This window comes from Peromyscus leucopus, chromosome 2 (genome assembly GCF_004664715.2).
Source record: "Peromyscus leucopus breed LL Stock chromosome 2, UCI_PerLeu_2.1, whole genome shotgun sequence".
NCBI classification, from domain to species: domain Eukaryota; kingdom Metazoa; phylum Chordata; class Mammalia; order Rodentia; family Cricetidae; genus Peromyscus; species Peromyscus leucopus.
In genome coordinates, this window is record NC_051064.1 from 53,524,768 (window position 1) to 53,546,520 (window position 21,753).

Consider the following 21,753-nt stretch of genomic DNA (forward strand, 5'->3'; position numbering starts at 1 on the left):
CTGGCCTCGAACTCACAGAGATCCGCCTGCCTCTGCCTCCCGAGTGCTGGGATTAAAGGCGTGCGCCGCCGCCGCCGCCGCCGCCGCCACCACCACCCGGCTGACAATCATCTTCTAATGTCACAGCCGAAATCCTGGATCTGGGAGGGAGAGGACCAGATAGGCCCTGTCTGGACCATTCTCCTCTTCCCCCACGAAAAGGATCTGTAAAGAGAAAGGAGAGGCATGAGGATGTTCCTGAAGGGTGTCTAGAGTTAGTTGGCATGCTCTAGGGAGTGGCCGTGAAACACTGGTGTTCCTCAGTAAACGCAGAGCCACAGTCTGTCACGGGAAGACAGCTGGTGGGGTAGAAAGTGCGTCCCCTTTCCCTGCCCTCATTCTCTGCTGGGCTCGGAGCAGCCACTGGACTGATTGGCAGAACTCGTATTTCCGTCCCTGCTCTCTGCCCTCTACCCAAGGGCCTCTTCAGATTCCAGACTGAGGGTTCTAGGGCAGAGATCAATGACCAATGACCTGATTCTTGCAGCTCACTGCCAGTGTGCCTGGCTCTGCGTAGCCTGCAGAAATGGAATGGTGATGCATACCTATAATACCAGCAGTCAGGAGGTAGAAGCAGGGAGATTAGGGGTCCAAACTCATGCTTTCACATAGTTCAAGGTCAGTCTGGGAGACATAGGACCCTTTCTCACAAAAAAGGGAAAACAACAACTCCAAAAAAGCTTCCTTCAAACAAAACCCAACTCTCTTAAGAAAATACCTCTGGGGGCCCCCGGAGAGATGGCTCAGTGGTTAAGAGCATTTGTTGTTCCTGCAGAGGATCCAGGTTCAATTCCCAGCACCGACATGGTGTCTCACAACCACCTGTAACTTCAGTTCTGGGATGCACGGACATGAATGTTAGCAAAACACTCACACACATAAAATAAAAAAAATCCTAAGAAGAGAAAATACAAACGATGCCTTCCAGGTAGAAGCTGAAACTACCTGACAGTCTAGAGATCCCCAGATTTTTTATATTTATTTATTTCCCCCTTTGTCTGATTGTTTATTTGCGACAGGGTCTCTTTTAAGTAGTTTTGGCTACCTAGAACTCTCTTTGTAGACCAGGTTACTCACAGAGATCCACCTGTCTCTGTCTTCTAAACCCTGGTGTGTACCACCTTGTCTGGCTTGTTGTTTGTTTTTGAGACTGGCTTCACTATATTGGTCAGGATAGTCTAGAACTCGTGGCTCAGATGATCTTCTGACTAGATTCTAGAGTAGGCAAATGCACCACTGTGCCGCCTGACGTGTGTGTGTGTGTGTGTGTGTGTGTGTGTGTGTGTGTTTCACTTTCTTTTCGTTTACTTTATTTATTTATAGATTGGGTCTTGCTATGTAGAACTGTGCAGGCTGTACTCCAACTTGTAAGTTTATTGTTTCTGTCTCCAGAGTGCTGGAATTAGAAGTGTACACCACCACTACCCCACACTCCATTACTTAGCTCTTTTTTTTCAAGCCTGTTTCTGCTGATGAGGACGGAGGTATCGTTACAGTGAAGATCTCCAGGCAGTACTGAAGGTCCAGGCTTCATCTATAGTAAGAAGCGCCCCCCTCACCTCCCCACCAAACAAGCTTACTTCTTCACCACAGCCACCCAGCAGGTGACTCAGGTCATTGTGAGGCCAGGATGTTACCGTTCTTTGCACAGGGGCGTCTCTGTGCTCCACATAGAATCGAGGTGTCGGGCACATAGCTAAGATGTTTGGTGAAAAGTGTCTTCTGGACACGACAGGGCCATGGCACTCACGGACTCACTGCTGCTGTGGTGACCTGCACAAAACCCGAGATCTGACCCTTCAATATTTCATACGGGGATGGGGGAAGGGCTCAGGAGGCTCCACCCTCCCAGAGGGACTATTGGCAGTGAAAGGTTGCTGGAGGGAGGAACGACCTTTAGTGGTGTAGTTGAAACGTTGCCCATGTTCCAATAAATACCCTCCCCTATGCTCAGGCAAGCAACCCTAACTAATCTCAGTGGGTACAAAAAAAAAAAAAAAGACGTGGAAGTAGGGGAGGCTGACTGGGAAGAAAGGTTTCAGCGGGTGACCAAAAGTCATTATATACGTGTGCAGAAAATTTCCCTTCCTCCTCAGTAAATATTTGCTGAATTCGTGGCCAGACGAATGGGGACAGCAACCAGTTTTCACAGAAGCTCTCCAGAGACGTGGCCCCAACCCGATGAGAATGGGTCGCGTCCAAACCACCTGGGGACATGTGTGGCGGTCCTGAGCCCCTCCCCTGAGTGGCAGGCGGACCCCCGTCACGTGTTGGCGGCTAGCCAATCATCGGGGGGGCGGGGCAGACAAAAAAAAAAAAAAAAAAAAAAGGGTGATCCTGGCCCAGAGGACTTTCCTGATTGAACTCAGATCTTTTCGGGGGGCCTCATGTCGCAAAACGGAGCTGATCCTGAGCAGCGCCCGCAGGCGTCAGAGGCGGACGCCATGGCAGTGACCTTCCGGGCGAGCGGTAATTGCAGGGCGGCCCGGACCCGCTGCGGCGCGGAGCCGAGCCTTCCTTTTTCCGTAGGAAGTTCTGGTCCCAGCGTCAAGGTCGGCACTCCCACCCCAAGTCAGTCAGGGTGGCGGGCCGAGGGAAGGAAGGGCTCGCGGCCATGTGGCACTGCAAGAGCTTAACCCTTTAACGCCCCTCGGTCAGCCTTTAGCTTCTAGAAAGAGTTCTCCGACTGAGCGCCCCCGAGCTTGGGCCTGCTAGGGCATTAGAGCCATTCAGGGAAGAAGAGGGGAGACAGGGAGGTTCATGACCGATCTTGACTGACTGTCCCCAGAACACCAGCATATTCGCTACAATCCGCTCCAGGATGAGTGGGTGTTAGTGTCGGCCCATCGCATGAAGCGACCCTGGCATGGACAAGTGGAGCCCCAGCTTCTGAAGACAGTGCCCCGCCATGACCCACGCAACCCTCTGTGTCCCGGGGCCACACGAGCCAATGGGGAGGTAAGGCCGAATACCCGCACACACAGCCACCCAGTAGACAGGAGGAAATAGTTCTCCCGTATTGCTGCCCTTCACCCACAAGAGGGAGCGGTGCGCCTCTTTTTGGGGTCATATCCCGTCAAGCAACTTGGATCCCTGGAGTGTGCCTTCCTGGCCCACTTGCCCCTTGTGTAGGCCTGGACGCCCATCAGGTGGTCGTGTTTCTAGCCCGTTCTTGTCAGTAGGTGAATCCGCACTATGAAGGCACCTTCCTGTTTGACAACGACTTCCCAGCCCTGCAGCCCGATGCTCCGGATCCAGGTACCCTCCAATCTAAGCCGTGTTGGGGAGAAGGGAGACTGGATCTGTCGGGGGACCTTGTGCTGCTGAGAGTAACGCTCCTTTATCTCAGGACCCAGTGACCATCCTCTTTTCCGAGCCGAGGCCGCCAGAGGAGTTTGGTAACTATGGGTTTCCCCCGCTTACAGCCTCCAGCCCAGGGTTGGAGAACTAAGACCTGGACTATCTCTCTGTCTTATCTTCTTCTCTCACCACCTAGTAAGGTCATGTGCTTCCACCCCTGGTCGGATGTGACCCTGCCACTCATGTCAGTCCCTGAGATCCGAGCTGTCATCGATGCCTGGGCCGCAGTCACAGAGGAGCTGGGTGCCCAGTACCCTTGGGTGCAGGTCTGTGGAGGGGGGGGAGGTGTAATAACGTTGGTTGGAGGAGTAGCATTATTGCTTCCACAGGGTGTGGTCAGGAGAGGGTTGGCTTGATGTCTCTCGGACTATTAAATCTCTCTACTCACACCCACTAGATCTTTGAAAACAAAGGAGCCATGATGGGCTGTTCTAACCCCCACCCCCACTGCCAGGTAAGTATGTCAGGGACGGCGATGGCTTTCTTGGCTGGGTCCATGCCAACACTGAGGACAGAACTGGATTAAGGGATGGGACAAAAGAGATGCATTAGTAATGTGGAGGCTTAGAGATAACGGACTCAGCCGGGCGGTGGTGGCGCACGCCTTTAATCCCAGCACTCGGGAGGCAGAGCCAGGCGGATCGCTGTGAGTTCAAGGCCAGCCTGGGCTACCAAGTGAGCTCCAGGAAAGGCGCAAAACTATGCAGAGAAACCCTGTCTCGAAAAAAAAAAAAAAAAAAGAGATAACGGACTCGCTTGCTCTTCTTTGTTCTCGCCCCTTGACAGGTTTGGGCCAGCAGTTTCCTGCCCGATGTTGTCCAGCGTGAAGAACGGTCTCAGCAGAGCTATCACAGCCAGCATGGAGAGCCTCTATTGTTGGAATATGGCCGCCAAGAGCTCCTCAGGAAGGTGGGAGAGCACTGGGCCCTGTGTCCCCAAGGAGTCTCTAGCCCTTTTACCCTCAAAGTGCATGAAAGAGGCATGGGCTGGTAGCAGTCATCTAAAGGAAGGTAGCTTAGACTAGGCTGGTGCAGAAGCAGAGAGACTCAATCGGATTCCTCTCTTTCGCTTTCCTGATGCTTGCCCCCTTCCCCTCTCACATTCACACCTTGTTCCTATGCTGTGTGCCCAGGAACGTCTGGTCCTATCCAGCGAGCACTGGCTGGTCCTGGTCCCCTTCTGGGCAGTGTGGCCTTTCCAGACACTACTGCTGCCCCGGCGGCACGTGCGGCGGCTACCTGAGCTGACCCCTGCTGAACGTGATGGTAAGGATCGCAGGTAGGACCCTGGGATTGGGTGCTGGATAGAATGACCAGCACCATTCCCAGGCTGACAATCAGGCCCTGATTCCAGATCTGGCCTCCATCATGAAGAAGCTCTTGACCAAGTATGACAACCTATTTGAGACCTCTTTCCCCTACTCCATGGGCTGGCACGGTAAGGCTTTTGGTGGTGGAGTAGCCCCAACACTATTTCTGGGCTTCTAGGTCCTGGCTTAGGAAACCGCAGTCCCTACCAGGCCTTACACCATCTGGTGGCCTTAAAACAAGTGTCCAGAGCAGGGGTGCTGGGACTGAGGGTGGAGTAATTTGGGGAAACTGTCACCGAGGACCAGCTCCCTGGTGGAAAATACTGGGAACTGTAGTATGTAGGTACCTGGTCTAGTTTAGGGGAGGGGCCAGGCTGAAGACTTGCAAAGGGGCCTTCCTGATCATTTCTGTCTTTCTCTTGTCAGGGGCTCCCTCGGGATTAAAGACTGGAGCCACCTGTGACCACTGGCAGCTACACGCTCATTACTACCCCCCACTCCTGCGCTCCGCTACTGTCCGGAAGTTCATGGTTGGCTATGAAATGCTAGCCCAGGCGCAACGGGACCTCACTCCTGAACAGGTCAGGGCTCAGAGCATCCTGGGTCTTCACAGCCCCCTTCACCTCGTTTTCTCAAGGGATCCCAACAGTCACGACCCTGAGGATCCTCGTTAAAAAATATAAGTATTCCTAGGAACTCGGTTGCTGCACAGCTCCGTCCTCCGGTGACTTCAGCTGTCCTTGTCACCGGTCTTCCATCCCATAAGCCCTCCTCAGTATTTCCTGGGCCCAGAACTCCATACCATCCTGGGTCCCTGTCCCCTTCTAGGCTGCAGAGAGATTAAGGGCACTTCCTGAGTACATTATTGCCTGACGAAGGAAGACAAGGAAACCTCAGCCATCGCTTGACCATGAATGACAGCAGAGCCTTGAGTCTTTTCGTCTGAGAGACCCGGGACCTGGAGTTTGGGCAGATGTGACATCAATAAAACTGCATCTCAAATGTTAACCATGTTTTTGTGACCCAGAGAAATGTGAACTCTTAACATTCTGGAGTCTTGGGGAAAGGCTAAGTGTGACTCCAAACACTCTTTCTTGCCTACAAATGTTCAAGATGTAGGCAAGAAAGATTTGATGCAAGAATTCCTTCCCAAGTGAGACACGATGGTGCATACCTGTAATTCCACCACATTGGAGGCTGAAGGAGGATTGTGAATTTGAGCCAGCTTGGGTTACCTAGCAAGAGCTAGCCTCTGAAACCAATGCCAAGCTGGGCCTAGAGGTGCAGGGCTGTAATCTCAGCGACCTAGGAAGCTGAGGCAGGAGGATTGTAAATTCAAGGCAAGCCTGAATAGCTTAGAGAAACCGTCTTGAGAAATAGCTCAGTGACAGAGTATTTCTCTGACATGTGTGAGACCCTGTGTCCAACCCTTAGTTTGGGAGAAAAAAAAATTCTACCTCCGATCTCTGAACAATATTCAGTATTGTATCTGATCTTCTTGTGATATAAACATCATTCTAATTTTGGAGACTATTTTACAAATCTTATGTTCTTAGCTTGGCAGAGTCTTTGGGAAGGCCAGTGCCTTTTGTATCACTGGGTTTATTTTTGTCAGTTCATCAAGCCTGGGCCTCAAAGCGTGGTGGGGAGAGGGTGAGGAGAACCCTAGTCCCAAAGGTCAGTCAGTCCAGAGCCGGGCTGCTGGCCAGAAGCCTGGTTTTGTGAGTGGCCACAGCTAGACTCTGCTCCAGACCACAGGGGCTAAAGGGGTGGGTTGGGAGTGTGCATGTGGCTTGGTGTTCTTGGCTTCCTCCAGCTTCTCTGTGCGGTATATGTAGCCTCAGTCCCGTGCCTATGCCCCGGTCGCTGTACAGGGCTCGGCATGGAGAAGACAGCTGGGGCAGCCCCAGGGACGAAGTGATCTTGAGTCTGCCCTCTCCCTCCTGGATCTGTTTTTCCTTGTGGTAGTGAACAACAGGCCATTCGATTGATGAGACCAGATGTCACGTGGTGTTCTCCAGATTCTAAAGCAAAGTTGAGAGTTGTAGGTGACATGGGGATGGCCAGAATGCCTTTCTTCCATTCTTTTCCACGGGAACTGAGTCTTAGGGTTGAGAAGTCACACTAAACCTGGGCGAGTGACTGGGCCTGACCTAGAAGAACCCAAGCTTCCTCTTCCTGCCTTCCTACCTAGGGCCCTTCCTCCTGAGACCTTGGGGGGATTGACGGGGGTGCCTGGGATTGGGAATATTGCCAGGGTCTAGAAATTCAGACGAAATAGGCATCTCCCTTGAGGCTCCCTGAGTAGGTGGCTAGTTTTAGGGCATACATAAACATGCACACCCTAACCTTGCCTGTATTTGGAATCGCCTGAGGGGTTTTAGAAACAGTATTGGGATCTAGATGCAATGGACAAGGATTGTGATTTAACCCGGCATGGGATGGAGCCTTTCTGGTTTTAAAAGTTCAGTCCTCCAAAGTTTGAGAACTAGACCAACCCTCCGTTTTCCTATCTTATCTGGAGTCAGGGCACCTTCACCGAATGCAGTCAGCTGCCCAGTGGTTCAGCAGGGAACCTGAGGCAGTGTGGACAGCTGGGAAGGGACGAGCCTGAGCACTTGGAGGCCTGCTGTCCTCGGGAGGGCAGGCCTTCAGGAGAGGTATGAGGAATGCAGCCTCCGGTTTGGTCCTAGGAATCCTACTCAGGCACCCTCCTCTTAAGTTCCAGACGGGACAGGAAGTGTCCGGAGGAGGTGGAAGTGATTGGCAGTTGGAGGCTCCAATGGGCCGAGAGCCCCCCCTGTTCACCTCTCTCGTTCCATTGGCGCCTGGAGGAGCCGCCCCGACTGCGGGAGTCCAGCGAAGGAGGAGGGAGTAGAGGCCGGGGCAGAGGGCGAGGGTGGAGGGCGCTGGCGGCGGCAGCCGCGGAAGGTGAGGCCTGCTGGGACCCGGGTGTAGACTCCCAAGTCCTGCCAAGAGGGGGCGGGGCCGGGCGGTGTGTGATCTGAAAGGCAGGGAGTGACTGATGGACTATGAGTGTGTCTGTGTGAGTTCGAGGCAGTGTCCGTGTGTGACGATGCCAGTGTGTGAGGCTCTGAAACTGGTGTCACCGGGCGCTATCTGTCAGTGAGCGTGACTGCGTTTGAGAGTGTCATTGTAGCTGGGTCTGCTTGTGGCACAGCAACTGCGGGAACGCGTCTGTCGGTGGGCAGTTGCTGTTGGTGTGTTTGTTCGTGAGAGCGGCAGGGACCACGCCAGGGAGTGTGTCTTGGGAAACTCCGTGGGGGTCTTCGACTTTGTCTGCCAGTGTGAGAGTGGGTGGCCGGGTTTTTGTGTGATAATGTGTGACTTCAGAGGTAGAAGAGCAAGAGCGAGCCTTGTGACCGTGGTGTGTACTATCCCCTAGCCTAGGCGGTGTGCGAGTGAAGCTGGGTTCTTATATTCGGGGAAACTTCAGTTGTTCGGGGAGGCTGACTTCCACCCAGGCTGCAGCATAGACAGATCCACCCCCATTGCACATGGCTCTCCTTCTTCCTCTGCTCCAGATTTGCGGGGGCTGAGAATGCAGCTCAGTCAGAGAGGGCCTGTCTAGTGTGAGCCAGGGCCTGGGTTCCATCTCCAGTGCTGAAAGAGTAAGTCCTATCGCTGGTCTACTGCTCTTATTTGAGACAGGGCCACATGCATCCTAAGCCTCTGGATTGCTGGCATTACAGGTGCGGCACATCTGTTTTTATAAGTGCTGGGCATCAAACCTAGGGTTTTGTGCATGTTAGGCAAGCTCTGCCAATTGAGCTCCATTCCTAGGCCCCTGGTCTGGTGGTGTTTCTGTTTTCATGCCTGACTCCGTTTCTTTACATTTCTTCCTCTGTCCCCATGATTATCTCCAGGAGAGATTTTTATCTCGCTCAGCTTTTTCTCCCAGGTGTCTCTGAGTCTCTGCTTTTCTAGTTCTGACGGCAAGCTGTCTCTCAGTTTCCCTATGCTTGATCTCCCCGTGTACTCTTGTTTCTGGCCACACAAGGGCTTGTAACCTTGACCCAATGCTGATCTGTCACCAAGAGCTCCTTATGGCGAGGAGTCCTCTCTGCACCCCTCACACATAACGTGTATGCCTTTGTGTCAGAGGGACCACTAGTAGACTGAGATGTGTAAATGTGTCTGGGTCTGAGTGTCTCAGGGTGACGACTGTGAGTGACTGTATCTAAGAATATGAGTCTGAGGGTAGCTGTGACTCCAGTGTATCTGGCACCAAGGGATCAAAGGCATTTCCTGGTGCTGAGGCCCAACGGGTGGAGGGGAGAATAGAAATGGCTGGAACTTCCAGGGAAGGGGGGAACTGGACTCTGGCCTTTCCTTATATTCTCCAGTGTGAGGCCTGTTTTCCCCCTGGAAACAGCCAGCTGTGCGCGCAGGGAACATTTGTTGGAGAATGGAAAGAATAGGAATGAGTGTGTGTGTGTGTGTGTGTGTGTGTGTGTGTGTGTGTGTGTGTTAATTTTTTTATTGTGCCCACATGTGTTCAAGTGAATATCCTTGTGTTAGTTAACTGTATCCAGCGAGTCCCTGAGTAGCTATGGTTTTGGTGTCTCTTCTGGCGACAGGGATAGAGGCAGAAGCAACCCTCCTCTCCCTCTTGCTGGTCCTGGCTGTGTCTCTGGCTTCCTTTTCCAGCTTGAGGGGGGCGGCCTCTTCCCTTCCCAGGCCCTGGGGTGGGAGGGGAGGAGAGAGAAGGGAAGGAAGGGTGGGAGGAGGGGGCCTGGCTAGGGGTGGCTAAGCTCAAGGCCCCGAGGGGGCGGGGCAGAGAATGGGAAGGAGGGGGTGGTTCTGGGGTCCCAGGACTGAGTGGAGACAGTGCTGTAGCCTGTAGGAGGAAGTCGTGGAGGCCATGGACACCCAGCCACTGTGATTATCGAGGTAGGGCGAGGCTGAGAGGGTGAATGGGGCTGGGGACCCCGGGGGTGGGCCAACAAGACATTCAGGGTGACACAGATATGCGAGGGCCTCATTCTGTTTTACTCTGGAGGGGTCTTCTGGCTCTGACTAAGGCCTTGCCCTCTGCCCCTTCCTTGCTACCTCCAATCTGCTGCTGGGTCTCCAACCCAGAGACCTTTCTCTCAGCACCCCGCTCCTTCCCTGCATGCACATTTCTCAGACTTTGAGTTCCTGCTGCTCCCAATCCGGACCTCTTGCACTCTGGCCCCCACTGCAGTCGCCTTTGGTCCTGACCACTCCCCCCCTCCTGCTGCTGTGGCCCCCACACCAGGCGCCCAGCTCCTGCAGGCTCCCAGCTTCCCCTCCCTTCTCCGCCACCCTGTCTCCATCTCCATCTGCTGGCTTCTCGCCTGCTCTCAGCCTCTGGCAGCAGCCAGGGCATCTGGATCCGCTTAATTCTGCAGCCCCAGCCTGCACCCTAGCTCTATTCAGCCTCGCAGGCTTGAGACCAACACGATTCCAAGCCAGGCCCATCTCAGTGGCCCAAGTACTAGAGTAAGAAGCCAGGCCCAGGCCAGAGGCTTGGCCGCTAGGGCAGGCTAGGCCTCATGTTGTGATTATAGGGCGCATTTGGACCCTTCATGTCAGCTCCCTATCTTAGGGTGATGAGGTCTCATCTCATTATTTGCTGTATGTTGGCCAGAGGCAGTAATTAGCCTTGGTCAGGTTGGTGGCGAATGCCAGAATTCCCAGCAGCTGGATTGTATGGGTTAACGGGAGTGGCTGAGCCAGTGCCAGGCCTTGGTGCCAGGGGTGGGTGCCAAAGGTGATGTGTATGTGTGTGTATGTGTGTGTGTGGGGGATGCTGGCATAGTCTGTTGCCTCTGGCTTTTGTTCTGGGCCCTAAGCCCAGGACTGAGATGAAGTGTGTGTGTGTGTGTGTGTGTGTGTGTGTGTGTGTGTGTGTGTGTGTGTGTGTCACACACACACACACACACACACACAAATATATATTGCACTGGGTCTATGGTGGAAAGGGGACTTCAGTCATTTCCAATAGCTTCATTTCTCCTGATGCTTCAGTTTTCCTTAAGGAAGCCCCGGCTTTGGAGAGGATGAGCCAGGCTCCTAGCTCATCGGTGGGCAACTCTTAAGCCTCCTTTTCCCCCACAGATGAGCAGCAGCTGCTCAGGGCTGAGCAGGGTCCTGGTGGCTGTGGCAGCAGCCCTGGTGTCTTCCTCCTCCCCCTGCCCCCAGGCCTGGGGTCCTCCAGGTAAGAACATGCCACTCTGGGACCCCCTTAGGAGACTTGCTATTCTCACTCTGGCCCATTCCTGTGGCCTAATCCCCCACCATTTCTGACAGCCTGGGTCCCTTCTCTATCTGGTCCCCTGATCCCCATCATGCTTTGACACAGCGACCCCCTCCCCCACACCCAGGGCTTAGCAGCTTGCCCCTCACCCTACCAGTCTCATAAATGGGAGGGGGGGTACAAAAGAAGGACTTCACCTCAGGAATGCCCTTCACAGGGGTCCAGTATGGGCAGCCTGGCAGGTCCGTGATGCTCTGTTGTCCTGGAGTGAATGCTGGGTAAGTGTTCACCTACCTGCTAATCTCATACTCAGGATTCTTTCTTGGCCCTGTCCAGACCTCACGTTCCCTCCTAACTTGCTGCTTCTGGCCACGATCCTTGCCTCTCCGTCCTAACCCTCCGCCTGTTCTTATTCAGTAGAAAATTCAGCCAGTGTTGGGGTGTCGCTTAGAGTGCTTGACTGGCATGTATAAGGCCTTGGGCTTGATACCTAGTATCAAAAAAATCATCAGTTAGTTAACTAGCCAGTATGTTTGAGTGCCTGCTAAGTGCCTGGTCTGTTGTTGGCTCTGAGGTAACAGCAAGATGCACGTCCTCAAGAGCTTTCATCCTGGTAGGGAAGACAGTAAGCACTCAAGAATCTTGCTGGGTCAAAAAGCAGCAGCCACGCACACACACACGCAGGCACGCACAGGTTAGAGTAGACGCACTCCTGACCGAGGCAACAGCTTGCGAAAATGCCCTGAGGTGGGAATGGCCTCAGTAAGGAGGAGCAGAGAGAAAGAATGTGGCCTGTGGGAAGGAAGGGCAAGATGATGAAGGAAAAGGAGGCAAAAGCTTGACCACAAGGGTCTTTCTAAAGGGCAGGGGATTGGGGTTCAGTCTCTTCCTTTTTGTTTTTATTTTATTACTTAATCTATTTCTTTTGATACCTGGGAGTGGTCTGGAGCTTGCTATGTAGCCTAGACTGGCCTTAAACTCAAAAGCCTCCTCCTCCAGCCTCCTGGGATGATAGGCACGCACCCACACCAGGCATGGGATAGTGGTTTATCGCAAGTGTGCTCAGAAGCTCTCGGAGAACAGTTGCATGGCCTGACTCAGTCTCTCCCTTTCGTCACTTCATCTCGCCTTCAGGACCCCAGTGTCCTGGTTTCGGGATGGGGAGTCGAGGCTGCTTCAGGGACCCGACTCTGGACTAGGACACAGACTGGTCTTGGCCCACGTGGACAGCACTGACGAGGGCACTTACATCTGCCAGACCCTGGATGGTGTATCTGGGGGCATGGTGACCCTGAAGCTGGGCTGTGAGTTAGGGAAGGTGGCAGTGAGGAGCCATCGAATTCCCAAGGGAGCCTGGGACCTGAGCAGGCCCTCTGGGGTAGGGAGGAGCTAGGGATGCCTCAGTCTTCAGCTGTACCCTCTGTCTCCAGTTCCCCCAGCTCGTCCCGAGGTTTCCTGCCAGGCGGTAGACTATGAAAACTTCTCCTGTACGTGGAGTCCCGGCCAGGTCAGCGGTCTACCCACCCGCTATCTTACCTCCTACAGGTATGTGCGCCTGTGCAACGGGGGATGCCGGCGTGATGTGGGTGTGGCGGGCAGGGAGGGAAGTTCTGACAAATTATCAGAGAAGGCAGGGGGCCCTCTTTTCCTCCTGACCTCAGATGACACCCTTTCTGTCAGGAAGAAGACCCTGCCAGGAGCTGAGAGTCAGAGGTAAGACACAGAGAGACACTGGGGACTCTAACTTGTGACTTATTTGCAAAACCCAAGACCATATCCTCCCTCCTAGGGAAAGTTCATCCACAGGGCCTTGGCCATGCCCACAGGACCCTCTAGAGGCTTTCCGATGTGTGGTCCACGGGGCAGAGTTCTGGAGTGAGTACCGGATCAACGTGACTGAGGTGAACCCACTGGGTGCCAGCACGTGCCTTCTGGATGTGAGATTACAGAGCATCTGTGAGTACCCCAACCCCTGGCCTCCTTCCAGAGTCCCGTCACAGAGACTCCAGACAGACTCACACCCCCCCCTTGCCCCAACTTCCAACTAGCCCTCTCCTTTTCATACGTAAAGACCAAGTAGTCACAGAGATGGGTTCTGTACGCACTCTAGAGCAGTGGTTCTCAGCCTGTGGGGGCCACATATCAGATGTCCTGAATATCAGATATTTACATTATGATTCTTAGCAGTAGCAAAATTACAGTTATGAAGTAGCAAAGAAAATAATTGTATGGTTGGGGGCTCTCCACAACCTGAGGAACTGTGTTAAAGGATCACAGCACTGGGAAGGTTGAGAACCACTGTCTAGAGGCTTCTGCCACTACCCACAAGTCCTTGGCTGCCTAGCTGACTCCTGCTTCTAGGCCCCATGCTGAAGGCAGCCCAGTCTCAAGCTCTCCCTGTCCAGGGGAAAGGCTTGCTGGCCCCTTTTCCTTCTTGATCTGAGTGTGGGAGGGGAGAAGGCAGTCACACTTAGGTTGGAATTTGGGTCAGTGAATCTTCTGTGGATGGTAAGTTTTTTATCACTCAAACTTATCAAAATCCTGCTATTGGATTGCTGCTTATTTTATAACAAGGATGAGAGACAGGTCCTGAGGCTGAGTGATGGAATTGGACATTTCCCCTCCCGCTGGGAGGTGTCTGACTAAAGCACCTTTACACACACACTGTGCACACCGCGCGCGCGCACACACACACACACACACACACACACCCCGTGCACACTGCACACACCGCGCACACCGCGCACATCGCGCACACACCGCGCGCATACCGCGCACACACCACACACACACACCGTGCACACCGCACACACCACGCACATCGCGCACACGGCACACACACCGCGCACACACTGCACACACACACCGAGCACACTGTGGGGAGTGGTGAGGAAGGGAGGAGTTCCTGTCACTTACCCTGGACTTTGTGTCTGGCTGTGCTTAGTGCGCCCTGACCCACCCCAGGGACTGCGGGTGGAATCAGTACCTGGTTACCCGAGACGCCTGCACGCCAGCTGGACATACCCTGCCTCCTGGCGCCGCCAACCCCACTTCCTGCTCAAGTTCCGGTTACAATACCGTCCAGCGCAGCATCCAGCCTGGTCCACGGTGAGGTCTGCAGTGTGTCTCAATCTTGATCTTCCCGTTCTGTCTCTGGTTCTGAGATCTTGAATGTTCTGCATAGCTTCCAGGCGTTGACTGGTCTCTGAAGACCCAATTTCCTCCTATATAGTGTTCCCAGGTGTCCTTTCTGGCTGGGGCTGGGCAGGTTCTCTACTTACAACTTAGACCACACCCTGAGAAACCGTTTTTACCTCCAGGTCGAGCCCATCGGCTTGGAGGAGGTGATAACAGATGCTGTGGCTGGGCTGCCCCATGCGGTACGAGTCAGTGCCAGGGACTTCCTGGATGCTGGGACCTGGAGTGCCTGGAGCCCAGAGGCCTGGGGTACTCCTAGCACTGGTGAGAGACAAGGACAAAGAAAAGGCAGAGCCCTTACCCTAAAGCAACTGTCAACCAGACGGTTTTACACACATCTTGTTTCGGTCTTCCAGTCCCTGCTATTACTGTCCTACACTATAGCCCTGATGGCCTGCAGCCCTACCCTAACCTTAGCCCCGAGTCCACTTCTGCACTTGGAGACTATGTCTGCAAGTCTACAAGGCAGATCCCAGAAACTGGCCACACCCTTTGAAACTGCCTCTTAGGCCCCCACCTCGAGGGTTCTATCTAGTCCTGCCCCTGCCTTAGGAAGGCAGAAGCTTCTCTGTACACTCCTCAGGTTTCATCTTCCTTCAGGTCCCCTACAGAATGAGATGCCTGATGGGAGCCAGGTACACAAACAGCAGCAAGAGGCAGCAGCCGTTCAAGAGGACGGCCCCACCCCTCCAAGGCCTTCCCTGCAGTCAGACCCAAGGCCACTTGGTAAGTTTGGGCCGATGGGGGAAGATGGAAGTCCTAGAGAGACCATATCACCAAGCATGGCGGCTAACATGCTCTCCCAGTGACGCACGGCCTTCTCCCTCAGATCACAAGGACCCCTTGGAGCAAGTGGCTGTGTTGGCATCTTTGGGAATCTTCTCTTTCCTTGGCCTTGCTGTTGGAGCCCTGGCTCTGGGGCTCTGGTAAGTGAGTGCCACTGGTTCCTTAGCTGCAACCCTCAACAGCTGCTTTGATGCCCAGAGACCACATCCATTCCCACCCGCAGGGCCTCCTGTTGACGGCCTGCTGGACCTGCCTGGTCAGAACCCCTCTTCCCACCTGACTGCTCTCCCTCCTGACTTTCACTAGCGCGCCTCACTCTTTGCTAATATATATCCTCTTGGAGGAGATGTGTGGCTGGGGAAACAGCTGCCCTTTTATCTTCAGGCTGAGGCTGAGACGGGGTGGCAAAGATGGACCTCAAAAACCTGGGTTCTTGGAACCAATGATTCCAGTGGACAAGCTTCCAGGTGAGTAGCACTTAGTAATGTAGGCCCCCACTTGAGTGTCTGGCTTAAGAACCTGATGCCCCGGTGATTTTATGTACCGGGATCACGGGAGTTGGGGCTCCTCGTTTTTTATATCTAGATGAGGGGGAGAAAGGGTAGACCTTCCACTCTTGAGTACCTGGTCTCAGAAATGGGTCTCTTCCCTCTTGGGAGTATTGGGAATCCCAGGTAGCTCCCTTCATTTTCAAGGTGTTAGAACTGGATCTCGTCCCCTCCCCTTAAATGTCTTGGATAAATGCTTGCTCCTCTCACTGATTTGAAAAAATTAAATTGTATTATTACTGTGTTATGTGTGTGTATGATATGTGTGTGCAGGCACATATGTGCCATGGCACATGTCTGGAGGTCAGAGGACCGTGTGGAGTTCTTTCCACCTTCATGTGGGTCCCAGAGATTGAACTCGTCATCAGGCTTGCTTGGCACATGCTTTACCCACTGAGCATCTTGCTCCCCACCCCCTAGGCCCAGAGCTATGTCTACTTCCTTATCTTTAGGGTGCTAGGGCTCCCTCACAAGTGGGCCCTTCCGTTCCTCCTCAGAGTGTTTGGATTAGGAATGCTCCCCTTTCATTCTCAAAGGATGTCTGGACCTAGTCCTGCTGTCACATGACTTGCTCCCTGCTCTTCTAGGCATCCCAAACCTGCAGAGGACCCAGGAGAACTTCAGCTGATCCCACCTGTAACCCTGTCAGGCTGGGGTGCTTAAATGGGCAGGCAGAGAGAGAGGCAGGGCGATGGATCCCCATGGATGGAGGTCTCGGAAGTTTGAAGCCCTTTTCATTGAGACCCTATATTCCAAACGTACTGCCAGCTCAATACTGTCTGAACTTCTGATGTCATCCTTGAGGTGGAAGTCCACTTGAGGAATGTGTATAGATGTGTGTGTCTGTGTCCATCTGTGACTGTGTGTATGTGAGATAAGGGACATACATTCTCTGTATGTGTGTATATAGATGCTTGGAGAGTGTGTGCAGACCTTGGCCTTGGCCCTTGTGGGGACTGTGAAGAGTTGAAATAAAGAGACTGAAGAAGTTTTTGGAGATTACTGTCTAATGCTGTTTTATTAGCTTTGCTGTTGGGGGCTCGAATACATTTTCATTGGTAGTTCCAGCTTTAAGTTGGGTAGTCCTCTGGACCCTTTTCCCATGGCGCTCAAACCACCGGGCCAGGCTACGGTTCTGAGGATGAACACAAACACTGCGCCGAGCCAGGTGAAGCCTGGAAAGGGAAAAATCCAAAGATATGCCCAGATTTAGGGGATGAGCTTAGGTAGGGTTCAGGGGTTGGGGGCAAGAGCCAGACGAAAACTTGAGTAGGCACCAGAATTAGCATTGGGGCTGGGATTGGGACGAGTATGAGGTGTTCTGACGGAGGCAGTGAGAGGTCTCAAGGTTGGGGGCAGAGCTCACACAATAGCCTGAAGGTGACAGTCCCCATCTGCCTCCTGCAGTTCAACGTGGATGATCTTCCTCAGGAGCTTGTTCGGGAGCGGTTGTCTATAGAGCTGAGTACAGCAGGTAGTGCTGGAGGGCAGTGGCAAGGCTGTAGAACAATAAGGCCGTGTCTTCAGAAAGGTCTAGACCCGAGGCTGCTCTATTAGATACCTGGAAGTGGAACTTTCTGGGCCCCGTCCCTTCTAGTCCATCCACTATCATCCTGTACCCTCCAAGAACTTACCTGCTCCAGGGTCCGGCTCAGAAGCAACAGTATCAACAGGAGGCTGCTGGTGGGTGAGAGCCCCTCCATGACGCTCAGCCTAGATACTCCTCTTTCTCCTCCTCACCCTACCTTTTATCTAGTTGCGTTTTGCCTGGGGCACTAGGTGAGTCAGAGACAGGCGGCAATACCTTGCTTATCTTGTGATACTGAGCTCTAACTCTTGGCCTGCTGTCACTGACCCCATCCCTTCCAAGACTGCCATTTCCCATGGGCTCCCAAGCCCTGAACAGAGAACACTGGAGAGAGGTAGTGAATGGTGTAGGGGCAGACGTTACAGTGGCTTAGGACAGCCACGATTCACTGGGCATCTGCTAATAGGCATTTATACTCATACCCATAGCCACACATTCATAAGTCATACGTTGGTCACGTAACCCCATAAAGTCACACCCATGACTGTATAATCATAGACAAAATCATACAGCTCCAGTTATACCCCAAAGTCCCACTGCCATGCATTTGCACTTCCACAATCATCCCTCTGTACTATCATATCCTACAGACATATTCTGACGGAAGAGTTTATGGGGGAGGAACAGAAGCTAGCACCAACCTGTCTTCATCTTCTCCCCACTCCCTGCCCTGGCCTGCCTATGTTATCAGGAGAAATTGATGGGACTGGGTCCCTAAAACAGACTCTTCTTGGCTAAGGGGGGAAGTGCGGTGGATAAGGAGGAGAAACACAAGCTCTCTGATGCCTGATCGCTGACGTTAAAACAGGTGAAAGGGGGTGGGGTACCGTGGCACATGTCTTTATTCCCAGCACTTGGGAGGCAGAAGCAGATCAATCTCTCTGAGTTTGAGGCTAGCCTGGTCTACACAGTGAGTTCTAGGCCAGCTGGGCTACATAGTGAGACCCTGTCTCAACAAACAAACCAACGTCCCAGAAGACAATAAAGGCCCTCTCCCAAATCTCACCTTCTTGCTTCTCCTTAGTCTTGTTCCACGGATGCCAGCTTGTCAGTGGGAGCCTGGGGGTTTCCAGACATAGTCTCTGGCTTGTTGGAGACATCAGACTCAAGAGCTAAGTTAGGTCTCTTTTGATTCAAATTCCATCCTCTTTACACTCTGGGCTCGAAGGAACATACCTCTCCCAACCCAGGTTCAGAAATCCCCATTTTCCCAAACTCTGAGCACCCCATCTACTTTTCCCTCCTTTCTCTTCCATGCACAATTCCTACTCATCTTGAGCCAGCTCTTTCTGGAAAGCTGTGAAATGCTGGGGGTGGGGCAAGCTTGCTGGGTTAATGGCTCGGACTCCTAATTCGGGAATGTCAGTTTTCAAGTCCTGTTCTGGATTTGAAATATAAACTGAGCCACAACCCTAAGAACCCATCTCTTATCCATATGTTGCACTTTCGGCTAAGAGGCCAGTCATTCTCTGTGGACAAGCTCTTGGGGTGGGGCTGCCACTGGCTCTGGGCAGCTCGCTCGGCTACAGCTAGGTGACACTCCAAACCTTGCTCCCTCCTGACAAGGGTGCGACCCAAGGACCCTTCTGGACATTGTCTCAGAAGTCTTCTGACTGTCTGGGAGGATGTGGCCCAGGGCTAGACAAAGCATTTGATGTAGACACTGAGGAAATGGCTAAAAGTTTGCACACTTAGGTATTTGAAAGTAACCACAACCCAGGGGCCGCTCATCCGGAACTTTTGGTACCCGAGGCTTCAGTGTTTCTAGAACTCTTACTCCCTGTCTAGACATTTGTCCCAAGGCTTGGGTGTAGCATCAAAGAGAGAGACAGAGACAGACTGACAGAGAGGAGAGAGAGATAGAGATAGAGAGATTCTGAAGAAATCCCGAAGTTGTATCATCTTGCCCTATATGTTTTGTTAACTAGTTGCCTGCCATTTGTGAGCTCTCCTGACTTGTCAGTCCAGAGATCTTTGGAAGGCAGAGACATTTTCCTGGCTGTGTACCCATCTCTCCTTTTTGGCTTCTCCAAAGATAGGAAGGCCAAGTCTTCTTTCCCAGAACAATCTGCTATGCCGGGGCAGTGCCAGGCTAAAAAGAGCTTTGGGCTCAGCCAGAATCCAGGCTGTCTCCATAACTTAATCATCGGTGTCTTTTCTGGTGCTGGAGTTGGCGTCTCTGAGGAGGAGAGGGGAGCAGCCTGACTGTGGCCACTGTAAGAGTTGGTTCCAGAGAGATTTGGGTTGGATAAAAAGGGGCAGCAGGGCTCTTCTAGGGATGCCAAGGATCTTTAAATCTGGGATCAGGGGCTGCTGGCAAGGCGGCCATGGTGCCAAGCCTGAGGACCCGCGTTAGACCCCTGGAACCCATACGGGAGAAAAAGAGAACGGACCCTCACAAGCTGTCCTCTGACCTCTGCGTGCACGTGCACTGTGGTGGACACACACACACTCGTAATAAAAAACAAAAAACTAGGCTCGGCCTGGAGGAGTCGGTTTGGGGTTTTAGCTCTAGGAAAGGCCTTGGACCCTTAACCCTTGTCACTCTCCTGAGGTAGACTGCTAGAGGCAGCTTCTAGGAACTGGTCCTTCCTCTCGCTGACAGCTGACTCTGTAACTTTGGCTAAAGTGCTTTAGATCCACTCCCAGGAAGAGAAGATTCTTCAGGCACTTGGCAAAGTTCCGGTTAGAGGACGGTAGTAACAGCTGGAGTTGTGGGAACATTGATAAGTGGCGGAAATATGTGGCCTACTGTGTAGGTGCTTTTGGGGGAGGGTGTGGCGGGGTGGCAGGGAGCCAGTCACTGGTAGTAATTGGAAACCTGACGATAATTGGGGGCCCTTAGGAGCAACGGAGGCCTTGGCATGCCAGGGCATCCTACCAGGGAGGGACGCCCTGCGAGTAAGAAAACAGCAGGTGTGGCGTGGGATTCCCAGCGCCAGTGGCGGCTGCGGCGGTAAAGTCAGGAAGGCAGTGGGCGTGACTTTAAATCTTTAATGCACCGGCTGTCTGTGCAGCGGCGGTGGGAGTGCGACAGAGGAGACCACGACCTGAGCGCTGGGGAGCAGGCCTCAGGCCGCTCGACAAACAGCTCATTAGGCCCCGCAGAGGCTCCAGCTTCTGCTCCCGGGGGTGCGCCGAGCTGTAGGGCGACCCGACAATGACATGAGGCGGGGCGGGCAGGGGCTCCTGAACTCCCCCACATGCGTCCTCCGACACTGAACCTCGTCCACGCCCCCGCGAGACCGCAGCCCCCTCACCTCCGCTCCCTGCGCCACATTCGCAGCCAAGGAAAAAAGTAGAAGCAGCCCCAGTAGATCCTGCAAAGAGAAGGCGGAGCCGGACCGGGAGGGGCGGGGCTGACCCACAGACCCCACCCCTGGAACCGCGCCCGCCAGCAAGCCCCGCCCCCGGGGGCTGGACATCAGCAGCCCACGCCCCACCAGGGCCCGTTCCGCCCGCCCCAGGACGCGCTCCTTCCCCCACCCCCGGCCTCATATCCCTCCCCCGCACCTCCCGCCTCCACTCACTCCTCCTCCGCTTCCAGCGCCACCTCGTATCTCCTCAATCGCGACATGTCCCGGGCTCCGAACGGTTCCTGGGGAGCAGCATGATACGAACACTTATTCCCAGCCGCAAGTCCCCTTCTCCATCCTTCCTAGGACGGGTCTGAATCGTCCTCAGGGACTCTGAGGCAGGTGGCCCCCCGCAAGCCAATGGCCACATCGGGACAGGATGGGATGATGCTATGGTAGTCACTGGAAGTTAAGGCGTTAGAAGGACGGTTATCTAGGGACCCGGGCGTGGAGTCGTCCAGGAGAGCGGTCTGGCAGCAGTGGGGCTGGGTCATTTAGGGCCCTGGATGAAGATTTTTCAGGGGCTGGAGTCACCTGAAGGGGGGCTCAGGGGTCGGCACAGCCTAAACTCCCCGCCCTCCCTGGCTCCGCCCCGGAAACGGACCGTTAACAATTACATCACAGGGATACCTTCGCACTCTAGGGGTGTGGCTTGCGTATCACCCGGAAGGGGAGGAGCCAGTTCTTCGTCGGAGGAGGCGGGTTCAAAATGTGGCGCTGAGTAGTGGCCCTGTGTTTTGTCACTGAAGGGGCGTAGTCAGGAGTTTATTAAGATGCTGGATACGCAGGACCCTCTTTCCTAGGGACGGAGTCGGATTTTAGAGTTCCACACGTTGGTAGACTGTGGCCTTGGCACGAGGCCGCAGTAAAAAGTGCTTTGGGGCTCTCCTCACAGTGTCTCTCCCCACCTCCCCGCCCCGCACCCCCACTTTGCTGACTTTGACCCTGTCAATTGTTTTTCTTGCTTGCCCAGTTCTTGAATGACCTCAGGACACAAGGAATAGACCCCCAGAGAGAACACAGTCTAGACTAGCTAGGGTAGGGAAGTATTTCTTAGTTAAACTGTCTAATGGTCAGGGTCATCGCTCCTCCTCTCGAGCTGGGACAGTGATTTTTATTTTTTTTTTTTCAGTCATTTAGGCAAATGCTATTGTATGTCTAGGAAATGGTGTGCCCATCTTATTTATATCAGATTTTTAGCTTGTTGATGAGCGTCTTGGGAACTCTTCTTGTAACGGGCATCTAGAGTGGAACCGTTGTTGAAGACCTTCCCCTTAGGTCTGTGGAGCCTGATGCTTTGTGGTGTTAACTGTTGGAACTGAATG

General features: G+C 53.6%; 3 protein-coding genes across 11 annotated transcripts; 2 read left to right on the top strand and 1 right to left on the bottom strand.

The window, feature by feature from the left end:
* Window positions 1-2,351: 2,351 nt before the first annotated feature.
* Galt (galactose-1-phosphate uridylyltransferase) lies at window positions 2,352-5,716 on the top strand. Of its 8 annotated transcripts, none has more exons than XM_028884002.2 (11): window positions 2,352-2,508; window positions 2,828-2,997; window positions 3,222-3,297; window positions 3,389-3,437; window positions 3,536-3,665; window positions 3,797-3,853; window positions 4,186-4,308; window positions 4,532-4,664; window positions 4,753-4,836; window positions 5,135-5,289; window positions 5,537-5,716. In XM_028884002.2, the coding sequence occupies exons 1-11, from the start codon at window positions 2,427-2,429 to the stop codon at window positions 5,579-5,581; spliced, it is 1,104 nt and encodes a 367-aa protein (XP_028739835.1). In that variant the 5' UTR covers window positions 2,352-2,426; the 3' UTR covers window positions 5,582-5,716. The 8 variants fall into 8 exon arrangements, with proteins under 8 accessions (XP_028739835.1, XP_028739839.1, XP_028739837.1 ...); XM_028884006.1 differs by having other exon boundaries at window positions 2,404-2,591; window positions 3,219-3,297; XM_028884004.1 differs by having other exon boundaries at window positions 2,404-2,508; window positions 3,219-3,297.
* Window positions 5,717-7,533: 1,817 nt separating this feature from the next.
* Il11ra (interleukin 11 receptor subunit alpha) lies at window positions 7,534-16,483 on the top strand. Of its 2 annotated transcripts, none has more exons than XM_028883998.2 (13): window positions 7,534-7,639; window positions 10,814-10,913; window positions 11,170-11,230; window positions 12,087-12,256; window positions 12,383-12,497; window positions 12,633-12,665; window positions 12,742-12,908; window positions 13,897-14,060; window positions 14,273-14,414; window positions 14,751-14,876; window positions 14,980-15,076; window positions 15,321-15,403; window positions 16,072-16,483. In XM_028883998.2, exons 2-13 carry the CDS (start codon window positions 10,814-10,816, stop codon window positions 16,110-16,112), a joined length of 1,299 nt encoding a protein of 432 aa, XP_028739831.1. In that variant the 5' UTR covers window positions 7,534-7,639; the 3' UTR covers window positions 16,113-16,483. The 2 variants fall into 2 exon arrangements, with proteins under 2 accessions (XP_028739831.1, XP_028739832.1); XM_028883999.2 differs by lacking the exon at window positions 7,534-7,639 and adding an exon at window positions 9,518-9,622.
* On the bottom strand, window positions 16,474-21,071 carry LOC114703230 (C-C motif chemokine 27). Its single transcript, XM_028884009.2, is given in 7 exon segments — window positions 16,474-16,565; window positions 16,567-16,659; window positions 16,851-16,983; window positions 18,079-18,158; window positions 20,333-20,392; window positions 20,603-20,670; window positions 20,963-21,071. Coding segments are annotated over 6 exon segments (474 nt in total). The 5' UTR covers window positions 20,650-20,670; window positions 20,963-21,071; the 3' UTR covers window positions 16,474-16,504.
* Window positions 21,072-21,753: the final 682 nt, after the last annotated feature.